At 35.3% G+C, this 10,874-nt stretch overlaps 3 protein-coding genes across 3 annotated transcripts; all 3 read left to right on the forward strand.

Moving 5' to 3' along the window:
• LOC104728852 (F-box/FBD/LRR-repeat protein At1g51370-like) lies at positions 526 to 2,029 on the forward strand. The gene is made up of 3 exons (XM_010447781.1): positions 526 to 1,419; positions 1,505 to 1,645; positions 1,733 to 2,029. Exons 1-3 carry the CDS (start codon positions 526 to 528, stop codon positions 2,027 to 2,029), a joined length of 1,332 nt encoding a protein of 443 aa, XP_010446083.1.
• On the forward strand, positions 3,423 to 5,625 carry LOC104728853 (F-box/FBD/LRR-repeat protein At1g51370-like). Its single transcript, XM_010447782.1, has 3 exons — positions 3,423 to 3,827; positions 3,913 to 4,023; positions 5,329 to 5,625. Exons 1-3 carry the CDS (start codon positions 3,423 to 3,425, stop codon positions 5,623 to 5,625), a joined length of 813 nt encoding a protein of 270 aa, XP_010446084.1.
• Positions 8,011 to 9,112, forward strand: LOC104728854 (putative F-box/FBD/LRR-repeat protein At2g05300). Its single transcript, XM_010447783.1, has 4 exons — positions 8,011 to 8,415; positions 8,482 to 8,604; positions 8,755 to 8,895; positions 8,996 to 9,112. Exons 1-4 carry the CDS (start codon positions 8,011 to 8,013, stop codon positions 9,110 to 9,112), a joined length of 786 nt encoding a protein of 261 aa, XP_010446085.1.

Here is a 10,874-nt window from a genome sequence, read left to right on the forward strand (position 1 = left end):
TTTTTTTTTTTTTTTTTTTTTTTTTTTTTCGTGTAGACAAAAAGCGAATATGAGAGTCGTTTCATAGTTTTTTTTGCTTTTTGAATATGTCAGTCGAATTGACCTATTGGCTTAGCGGACATCAAAATTTGAAACCAGGATTAATTATCTGCACAAAAGTGGATATTTCCGGTTTGGTCCAATCGGACTTTTGGTTGTTTCTTGGTTCAAAGATAAACAGCGAGGCGTTTCTAGTAAGAGAAAGAAAAAAACGGTAAGGCGTTTGTGTCAAAGTTACTCGATTTATACTTTTCCACGATTTCTAAGGTAGAGAAGTGAAAACCCTAAACCTACCAAGCCCTCGCGTGTAATGTTAGTTCGTCTCTCTTGGTTACTAGATTAGTTTAATATGCAAGCTAGTGTTCGTATCTCGTAATAACATTCGAAATTAATTAGTTACTTGTTTCTGTAAATTTCAATTTTAATATTTTGTGAAATTTGATGATGCAGATTATAATATAATAGAGTTGTGTGAAGAAAAACAAAATGGTGGGTAGAAAGAAGAAAACCAAAATACGTGAAAAAGAGTCACAGGAGGAAGATTTGATAAGCAACTTACCCGATCGTTGGATATGTGAAATACTTCTTCGTCTTTCTACTAAGGATGCTGTAAGAACAAGTGTTTTATCCACCAGATGGAGATATCTTTGGCAATCGGTTCCTGGATTGGACTTAAGCCTCTACGACTTCTTAAAAGATTTCTCAAATATCGATGCCTTTTTGAATTTTGTTGAAAGGTTTTTTGATATCCACAGGGAGTCATGGATACGCAAACTTCGGTTATATTTGGGTTATCGTCATCATATATGTGGTCTCAAGTCATGGATTGATGCTGTGACTAGGCGTAAGATTCAGCATCTTGATGTCAATTATTACTGCCGTGATGCGATACCCGTGAGCATATATACCTGTGAGACACTAGTACACTTACGACTCAAACGGGCTGGCTTGCCTAATGCCGAGTATGTTTCCTTACCTTGTCTGAAGAACATGCATTTAGAACGTATTAGTTTTACTAGTGATACCACACTTGAGAAACTTATCTCAGGCTCTCCAGTTCTGGAAGATTTAAAACTCTTCGGATGTTCGAATCATAATGCAATACAAGTTCGCTCTCATACGCTAAAGAGAATCAACCTGGATATGGATGAGTCTAGTGGATTTGTTATCGATGCACCTCTACTCCAGTGTCTGAGTACTAAGATAGCCTCAACAAAAGACTTTCAGATCATCAGTTCAGATTTCCCTGCCAAACTAGATATTGATTTGCAACCGATGCGCCACGGCCACTTTGTGAGGCCTCTTAAAAAAGTGGTTCGCGATATCCTCACCGATATTCGGAGGGTCAGGGATCTAGTTATTACTAGTGATATTTTGAAGGTTTACATCTCAAAGTTTGAGCATATTTATTTTTAAAAATTGCTTTAGTTCTCCGATAACTTCTCACCATAACTTGTTTTGCCAGGAATTCTTTCTATACTCTAAATCAAGAACAGTGCGCCAGTTTCGTAACCTATCCCGCTTGAATGCTAGATTTGCTAAATGTGATCTTGAAATGCTGCCAGCCCTTCTTGAGAGCTGCACAAAACTAGAATCTCTCATAATGGTAATATAATTAATAGCTTTAATTCTCATGTATCTCTCTACTCAGCTTTCTTTGCTTTTATTTATTTGTTTGTTCCCTTTTGTGCAGGATATATTCAAGTACTACTCATCCATACGTGATGAGGAGAAGAGAGAACCAAATGTGGTGTTTGGAGCAGTGCCTCGGTGTTTGGAATCATCGCTTAAGTTTGTCGAACTGAAACTTTCATTCATAAGAGATGAAGGAGAAATGGAGCTAGCAAGATACTTCCTGGAGAATTCAACAATCCTGGAGAAACTAAGGCTCAATGTTTGCCGTAGGGAAAAGTCAAAGTGTGACTACCTTAATGAACTCGTTGCAATGAAAAGATCATGCTCTAGCGCTTGTGAAGTCCTTGTTCTTTAGGTATGTACTAAAACTGCAAGCAAATACTGATTTAGGAGGAGGCTATGTGCCAAAAGATAATAATGATTTTAGGTGGTTGCTGCTATGTGCCAAAAGATAATAATGATTTTTTAATTAATTGTAAAGGAATATTCCACAATTATGTGTACATATCATAAAAATAAAAATAAGAACAATAAATTCATTAGTGTCTCGAGCTCTCTAACGATGACACATCAGCATTTTCTTGAGAATGCTTCTCTATTAATATATAGAGGATTACCATTTCTATTTTGAATGTGATGGATACTTGCATTATTTAATCAAGCAGGAACCTGTTTGAAGTACAGAGAAGCAAAGCCAAAAGTTTTATAATAAAGAAGATGGATTCTAATTTCAATCAGATATTAAAGATCATACATCAAGTTGCTTTCAAGGTTTCTATGTCAATGCAGTTTTCAATAACGAGAGTTATGTCGCTCATGAAATGAACTAGTAAGGTAAACTTGGGTAATCATAATGCAAGTTGAGAAACCGATGTTCAGTTATCTTAGACTTACTAGTGATACCACACTTGAGAAACTTATCTCAGGCTCTCCAGTTCTGGAAGATTTAAAACTCTTTGCATGTTTGAATCATAATGCAATACAAGTTCGCTCTCATACGCTAAAGAGAATCAACCTGGATATGGATGAGTCTAGTGGATTTGTTATCGATGCACCTCTACTCCAGTGTTTGAGTACTAAGATAGCCTCAACAAAAGACTTTCAGATCATTAGTTCAGTTTTCCTTGCCAAACTAGATATTGATTTGCAACCGATGCGCCACGACTACTTTGTGAGACCTCTTAAAAAAGTGGTTCACGATATCCTCACCGATATTCGGAGGGTCAGGGATCTAGTTATTACTAGTGATATTTTGAAGGTTTACATCTCAAAGTTTGAGAATATNGAGGAGGCTATGTGCCAAAAGATAATAATGATTTTAGGTGGTTGCTGCTATGTGCCAAAAGATAATAATGATTTTTTAATTAATTGTAAAGGAATATTCCACAATTATGTGTACATATCATAAAAATAAAAATAAGAACAATAAATTCATTAGTGTCTCGAGCTCTCTAACGATGACACATCAGCATTTTCTTGAGAATGCTTCTCTATTAATATATAGAGGATTACCATTTCTATTTTGAATGTGATGGATACTTGCATTATTTAATCAAGCAGGAACCTGTTTGAAGTACAGAGAAGCAAAGCCAAAAGTTTTATAATAAAGAAGATGGATTCTAATTTCAATCAGATATTAAAGATCATACATCAAGTTGCTTTCAAGGTTTCTATGTCAATGCAGTTTTCAATAACGAGAGTTATGTCGCTCATGAAATGAACTAGTAAGGTAAACTTGGGTAATCATAATGCAAGTTGAGAAACCGATGTTCAGTTATCTTAGACTTACTAGTGATACCACACTTGAGAAACTTATCTCAGGCTCTCCAGTTCTGGAAGATTTAAAACTCTTTGGATGTTTGAATCATAATGCAATACAAGTTCGCTCTCATACGCTAAAGAGAATCAACCTGGATATGGATGAGTCTAGTGGATTTGTTATCGATGCACCTCTACTCCAGTGTTTGAGTACTAAGATAGCCTCAACAAAAGACTTTCAGATCATTAGTTCAGTTTTCCTTGCCAAACTAGATATTGATTTGCAACCGATGCGCCACGACTACTTTGTGAGACCTCTTAAAAAAGTGGTTCACGATATCCTCACCGATATTCGGAGGGTCAGGGATCTAGTTATTACTAGTGATATTTTGAAGGTTTACATCTCAAAGTTTGAGAATATTTATTTTTTAAAATTGCTTTAATTCTCCGATAACTTCTCACCATAACTTGTTTTGCCAGGAATTCTTTCTATACTCAAAATCAAGAACCGTGCGCCAGTTTCGTAACCTATCCCGCTTGAATGCTAGATTTGCTAAATGTGATCTTGAAATGCTGCCAGCTGATGTGTCTGTATTTTCTAGGATTTTAAACATAGTTTTTGCACTTGTTTTAAGTCTTTTGTTAGGTCCAAATGTGCTTTTAGAGTCTTCTTAGTCTTTTGTGAGTCTCTACAGGTTCTAGGTTACTTTGGAAGGAAACTGAGTGTTTTGGGGATGAAGACAAGCATCTGAAGCCAAGTTGGTTGAAGACCGATCGGACTAGCAAGCATATAGAGCAAACGCAGAAAAGCATCCGAGATCGGCTGATCCGCATTTGAGATCGACCAGTCCTGTGCCCGAAGCAACTTTTCCTTTTATGTTTTAAACCGATTTTTAGGGTTTTATTTTACTATTTAAGAACGAGGCTCGACCTCTAGAAAAAAACCTTTGATTTTACGCAGCTTTTGAGTACTTGTAAGCCTTGGGAGAAGATCTCTAATCCTTTCTAACCCTTTGGAGAAGAATTCTAAACCTTTTTACTTCTATTTGCAATTCAATTATGTTCTCTTCATCTTTGATTTGCTGTTCTTTTACTTCTATGTCTGAGTAGTTTTAGTATTGGGTTTCGGGTTTCAAAAAAGGGTTTATGATTATCTAAACTTATGTTTCTAGATTTGGGATAGATCTATTTGTTCTTCATCTATTGTTGTTCTTAATGCTTAAGCTAGATTGATCACCTAGATTAAGATCTTAGGTTCAATTCATCGTGGCACCGAAAGTGTTGTTGAGTTACTTGAAACAAACATAGGTGAGCAAGGTGGACCTTAGCCATTGGAAGTTGAAGTTGAGGTACCTTGTGAACAAATCAAACTTGAACTTTAATGTTTGCTTGTTTACCTACATTCAAATGGAAGTTTAGGGTCTAGTTATTTCTTTGCATAGTTAGCTAATGCTGCGGAAGTAGGTTAGCTTTATTATTGTGATTTGAGTTCAAGAACGGTTTCTAATGCTTTCCCAATCTATCATCTAAATTTGTGGTTGTATCCCCTAACTGATTCCCTACGCCCAATATCCTTCTTTGATTGCAAAACTCTTATTTATTTTCTGCTTTTAATCGGTTACTTAAAACACAATCTTTCTTTTGCCTTAGCTATATTCGGTCTAAATAATTTCATAGTGCATTGTTTGGTCTCTGTGGATCTGACCCTAAAGTGTTACAACGACATCACTGGATCGTGGTTGAGTGCACAATAGGTTTAATTGACCTTTGATCACCAGTCCTTCTTGAGAGCTGCACAAAACTAGAATGGTAATATAATTAATAGCTTTAATTCTCATGTATCTCTCTACTCAGCTTTCTTTGCTTTTATTTATTTGTTTGTTCCCTTTTGTGCAGGATATATTCAAGTACTACTCATCCATACGTGATGAGGAGAAGAGAGAACCAAATGTGGTGTTTGGAGCAGTGCCTCGGTGTTTGGAATCATCGCTTAAGTTTGTCGAACTGAAACTTTCATTCATAAGAGATGAAGGAGAAATGGAGCTAGCAAGATACTTCCTGGAGAATTCAACAATCCTGGAGAAACTAAGGCTCAATGTTTGCCGTAGGGAAAAGTCAAAGTGTGACTACCTTAATGAACTCGTTGCAATGAAAAGATCATGCTCTAGCGCTTGTGAAGTCCTTGTTCTTTAGGTATGTACTAAAACTGCAAGCAAATACTGATTTAGGAGGAGGCTATGTGCCAAAAGATAATAATGATTTTAGGTGGTTGCTGCTATGTGCCAAAAGATAATAATGATTTTTTAATTAATTGTAAAGGAATATTCCACAATTATGNGCCTTACAGAACTCGTTGCAATGAAAAGATCATGCTCTAGCGCTTGTGAAGTCCTTGTGCTTTAGGTATGTACCAAAACTGCAAGCAAATACTGATTTAGGAGGAGGCTATGTGCCAAAAGAAAATAATGATTTTAGGTGGTTGCTGCTCATGTAATAATCACCAATTACCAGTTCTATTTCGAATGTGATGGATACTTGCATTATTTAATCTAGCAGGGATCTGTTTGAAGTACAGAGAAGCAAAGCCAGAAGTTTTATAATAAAGAAGATGGATTCTAATTTCAATTAGATATTAATTATCATACATCAAGTTGCTTTCAAGGTTTCTATGTCAATGCAGTTTTCAATAACGAGAGTTATGTCGCTGAAATGAACTAGTAAGGTAAACTTGGGTAATTCTCAAGAAACTTGGGCAATCAATTGTCGAGTGTAACAAACATCATTTTTTTTTTGTCCCCCAATCCATTGAAGATGTTTCAGAGTCTTGCAAATGTTATATTTATGAAAAGATATATATATATATATATATATATATATATATTTGAACTGTTACATTTGTAAACAAATTACTGTATGGTCTTCATTTTATTGTTTCGACGAACAAACTATGGTCTTAATATGTGTCAAAATGTTTACGAATAAAGACTAAACATATGTATGTATCTTAATAAAACCATGGAATTTGCGTTTCTATAATTTTACATTGATCTTTATATCTGTTCAGGTGTTAGAAAACTCTTAGCAATGTCGAATCGAGTTACCAGCTCTTGCCATACAAAATGCAGGTTTAGGCCTCTTGATTTGATTTGGTTTGGTAAAATTGGAACCTCATTTTGTCCAAGCAAATTTTAGTTGTGTGTCAAGTCATTGTCATATGATTACTAAAAATTAGAGAGAACATGTGAAGCTTGTTATCTGATTTATAAGTTTTTGATGTACACAAGAAATCTGAGTTGTTTGTTATGCAATAAAATCGAGTTTGTTACTCTTAAGACCTGGCATAGTCAGGTTTTACCTTTATCTGCAACTTTGTTTTGCACCTTTATACTCTAATACTCTGTTTTTTGGTTTAATTATAAGATGAAGAAAAAAAATAGAAATAAATAAAAAGGGGAATTGGCAGAAATAACACACAAAAAAACTATAATTAATTGGGTAGCAATAGTAACCATAAGAAGGTTATATTTGCTGTATTTTCTGTATTAATGAGACTTTTTACCTTTTCATCCACCATTAACACCACCACCGGCAACTTACCTCCGGCCACCTTTTTCGGCGACCTCCAGTCATTTTTCGGTGACCTCCGCTGACCTTTTCCAGTGTCTTCCGGCCATCATTTCCGGTGATCTCCAGTCACCTATTCCGGCAACCTCCGACCACATTTTCCAGCGACTTTCGACCATGTTTTCCGGCCACTTCCGACCACCTCCGGTTTCTTTATCCGGCGAAGTCCGGCCAGCTCCTCTGGCGACTTCTTCCGGCCACCAGAAACCTCCTCCGGCCACCGGTGACTTCTTCCGGCAACCGGAAACCTCCTTCGGCCACCGGCCACCTCCTCCGGCCGTCGGCCTCTGGCCACCGGCCATCTCCTCCGGCCGTTGGCCTCTAGCCACCAGCCACCACCTCTGATCAGCAGCTTCCACTGCCCTCTACTACCACAAACACTAGTTTGGTAATTTTACCTAACCTTGATCCTGTTTCCTAATTTTTTAAATTATACTATTATATTCTTCTATCATTTTTTTTTGGTTACTCACCTAAATCACCCAAATAAAAATCTAACCTATATCATTGAACCAATATAATAAAACTCTAGAATCTAACAATGTTAAATAGTAAATAGAAAAGTATATAAATTATTATCACTTGATATATTAATTTATCATTGGACACTATTTTATCATCATAGCTACACAATTAAAAAGACACATTCACATAAAATCACACCACTATTAAAGCTCATAATTGACTTACTTAATTAGATTACTTCAACTTTAATAAAAAAAATTTAGAAAAATTGATTTTTTTTTTTTGCTAAAAGAAACTATTAGAAGATGAGTAGTAGGTTGTTCAAAAAAAAAAAGTTTTTGCTAAAAGAAACTATTAGAAGATGAGTAGTAGGTTGTTCAAAAAAAAAAAGTTTTTGCTAAAAGAAACTATTAGAAGATGAGTAGTAGGTTGTTCAAAAAAAAAAAGATGAGTATAAAACTGGATGGCATATACATTACTCTTGCGCAAATGGCTTGTTCCAAAGGGTTGAGTGAGAGATTGAATGAAGATAGGATAAGCCAGTTACCTGATCCTTTGATCTGTCATATACTTAATCATCTTCGGACACAGGAAGTTGTTAGGACAAGCGTTTTGTCCTCCAGATGGAGAAGTCTATGGCTTTTGGTTCCTAGCTTAGAATGGGCACGTTGGAAATTCCCAGATTTCAGCTCCTTTAAGAGTTTTGGCGACAGGTTTTTCCATTCCGATAGGGTTACATGCCTACAAAATGTGGAGTTATCTCTTGATACAAATGATGCATCTTATCTCACATCATGGATCGACGCCTTAACTAAACGCAAGATCCAACGTCTATCTGTTGAGAGGGGTTTTTATCATAAGATGCCACTAAGCCTTTACGTCTGTGAGACACTGGTACACTTGCGACTCCAATGGGTCACCTTTGTCAGCGCTGAGTTTGTTTTCTTACCTTGTCTGAAGACTATGTACTTGAATTCTGTTCGGTATCATAAGGAGGCCACTCTTGAGAGACTTGTCTCATCCTGCCCTGTCTTGGAGGACCTAGAAATTTTCACTTTTGGGGGTGAAGCAAATATCTTACAGGTGCACTCTCAGTCACTGAAGAGACTCACTTTAGTACGTCGTTTTTCTTTCCATTCTACTACGGGAATTTTGATTGATGCTCCTCAACTAAGCTATTTGAGCATCGATGATGACTTATCAGACGCACATTAGTTTTCTTTTTGTTTCCAGCTCATCTGTGAATACTTGAAGACAGATCCATTGCCTCGGTTTGGTTACATGACCCGTCTGCATGTCACTCTATGCTGTTCCCCTTTGGAATGTTTACTAACCTTGCTTGAGAGTTTCCCAAACTTGAAATCCCTGAGCTTGGTAATAATATGCTTAAACCCAATTAGTTTTTTTTTTATCTCTAGACAAAGATTCATTGCGTGTTTTCATCAATTTTTTTTTTTTTTTTTGTGTAACTCAGGTATTCGATTATGACAAAAGAGCAGCTCCTGATGAGACGAATCAAATCAGTTTTTCACCTGTGCCTGAGTGTTTGCTATCTTCTCTGGAATTTGTTGATTTCAGAATCAAAACCTGAGAACGTCTTGTAGCTATGAGACTAGGAAGGTACTTCCTAGAGAATTCGGCAAAACTCAAGAATCTCACTCTATTGACTAGTCATTCAAGATTACAAAAGTCTGCTTTCAAGGAACTCCTTAAAATTCCAAGAGGCTCTACCGAATGTGAAGTCGTCCTTGACTGGTAAAAGACTAGAGGTTTTATGATTTTGTGATCTATACAAAGCGACTATGAGAGTCGTAGTTTCATGGTTGGTTTGATAATTAATGATATTTATTACTATTAGCGTTGTTATATTTACTCCTTGCTTTATGAATTCACATGGCAGCTAGATCTTATATGATCAGCTCAAATTATATTGAACTCATAGCAGAGGGAGATAATATTATTAATTACAGAATTCCATTGAACCATGTTTTACCAAAACAATCACAAATTTAATTTTAAAAACGAGTAAGGTAGAGTAATCATTATATGTAATCATTAAATTAACAATTACTGTATAAATATTTATTGAATTCATATGAAACTGAAACAAATTTTGGTCGTTTATTTAAGTATGTAAAACGTTGATCAAAACAAAGCCTTTTTCAGTAAGCTGGTTATAAATTATAATCGTATTGAATTTAATTCATTTTAGTACGGCGTCATTTCAGTAAGCTGGTTTATAAACAAAACTTTTATCAGTAAGCTGGTTATAAATTATAATCGTATTAAATTAAATTCGTTTTAGTTGAACTTGGACATGGACAAGTAATATAAATCTATATATAATAGCAATCCAAATAAATGTCACCAAAAGTAATGTTTTTTCAATTGTGTTGTAAAATACTTGGAGTGGATCTTCCATAACCGGTCCATACACGGTCCATACACGGCCCATGTACGTCCAAGACCATAAGGCCCATCGGCCACCTCCTTTAGTCTAAGTCGGTTTATGATTCCTAATGTAATTGGGCTTTGCCTTAAACTATATATATGTAACCTCTATTCGATTATATGAATAAGAATAAGAGAATTTCCACCTTCGAGTTCTCTAGTTTCATCACACGTTATCAGTAGAGATGGGCGTTCGGTTTGGTTTCGGTTCGTTTTTTTTGGTTTACGGTTTTTTTGGTTTTATAAAAATTGAACCATATAGAAACCATATGTAATTCAGTTTGGTTACGGTTCGGTCTTTTTGGTTTATGGTTTTTTCGGTTTTATCAAAAATGAAACCATATAAAAACCATACATATAACGGTTTGGTTTGGTTTCGGTTTGGTCCCGGTTTTTAACGGTTATTTCATACTTTAAAAAATAGATAGTTGATACATAACTAAAAAATAAGCATAAAAGTAAAACCTAAACATAATTCAAAAAAATAGAATCAAAATATAGTTTTGTAAACCCAAATACTTAATTGAAATTTAAACTTTTAAAAAATAAAGGCTATTCAAAAAAGAAAACCAGAAAAAAAAACCAAAAAAAAACTTGGAGATCAATAACTATAAGCCCAATAAAGAAAAAAATTACTGATATTGTTATACAATATAAATTTATAAGTTGAAAAAACTAATTATATCTAATTATCCTAAATTTTTATAAGAAACCAAATAAACCATTTGGTTTTACGGTTTTTAACCAGACCAAACCTAAACCAAATGGTTAATTAAAATAAAAACCATACGGATTTTTAGACTTAACCATAACCAAACCAAACGTTGGTTTGGTTCGGTTCGGTTTTCCGGATATCGGTTTTTTTGCCCACCCCTAGTTATCAGCACGACTTGTTCTAAAGT

This window comes from Camelina sativa, chromosome 11, assembly GCF_000633955.1.
Source record: "Camelina sativa cultivar DH55 chromosome 11, Cs, whole genome shotgun sequence".
NCBI classification, from domain to species: Eukaryota; Viridiplantae; Streptophyta; class Magnoliopsida; order Brassicales; family Brassicaceae; genus Camelina; species Camelina sativa.

What these genes read in the sequence shown, in the direction of transcription:
- LOC104728852 (XM_010447781.1), top strand. Translation starts at nt 526, where the DNA reads ATGGTGGGTAGAAAGAAGAAAACCAAAATACGTGAAAAAGAGTCACAG. An exon ending in TTACTAGTGATATTTTGAAG is followed by an intron (nt 1,420 to 1,504) that starts GTTTACATCTCA and finishes TTGTTTTGCCAG; the next exon opens with GAATTCTTTCTATACTCTAA. An exon ending in AACTAGAATCTCTCATAATG is followed by an intron (nt 1,646 to 1,732) that starts GTAATATAATTA and finishes CCTTTTGTGCAG; the next exon opens with GATATATTCAAGTACTACTC.
- LOC104728853 (XM_010447782.1), top strand. Translation starts at nt 3,423, where the DNA reads ATGCAAGTTGAGAAACCGATGTTCAGTTATCTTAGACTTACTAGTGAT. An exon ending in TTACTAGTGATATTTTGAAG is followed by an intron (nt 3,828 to 3,912) that starts GTTTACATCTCA and finishes TTGTTTTGCCAG; the next exon opens with GAATTCTTTCTATACTCAAA. An exon ending in TGCTGCCAGCTGATGTGTCT is followed by an intron (nt 4,024 to 5,328) that starts GTATTTTCTAGG and finishes CCTTTTGTGCAG; the next exon opens with GATATATTCAAGTACTACTC.
- LOC104728854 (XM_010447783.1), top strand. Translation starts at nt 8,011, where the DNA reads ATGGCTTGTTCCAAAGGGTTGAGTGAGAGATTGAATGAAGATAGGATA. An exon ending in TTTACGTCTGTGAGACACTG is followed by an intron (nt 8,416 to 8,481) that starts GTACACTTGCGA and finishes CCTTGTCTGAAG; the next exon opens with ACTATGTACTTGAATTCTGT. An exon ending in ACTTGAAATCCCTGAGCTTG is followed by an intron (nt 8,896 to 8,995) that starts GTAATAATATGC and finishes TGTGTAACTCAG; the next exon opens with GTATTCGATTATGACAAAAG.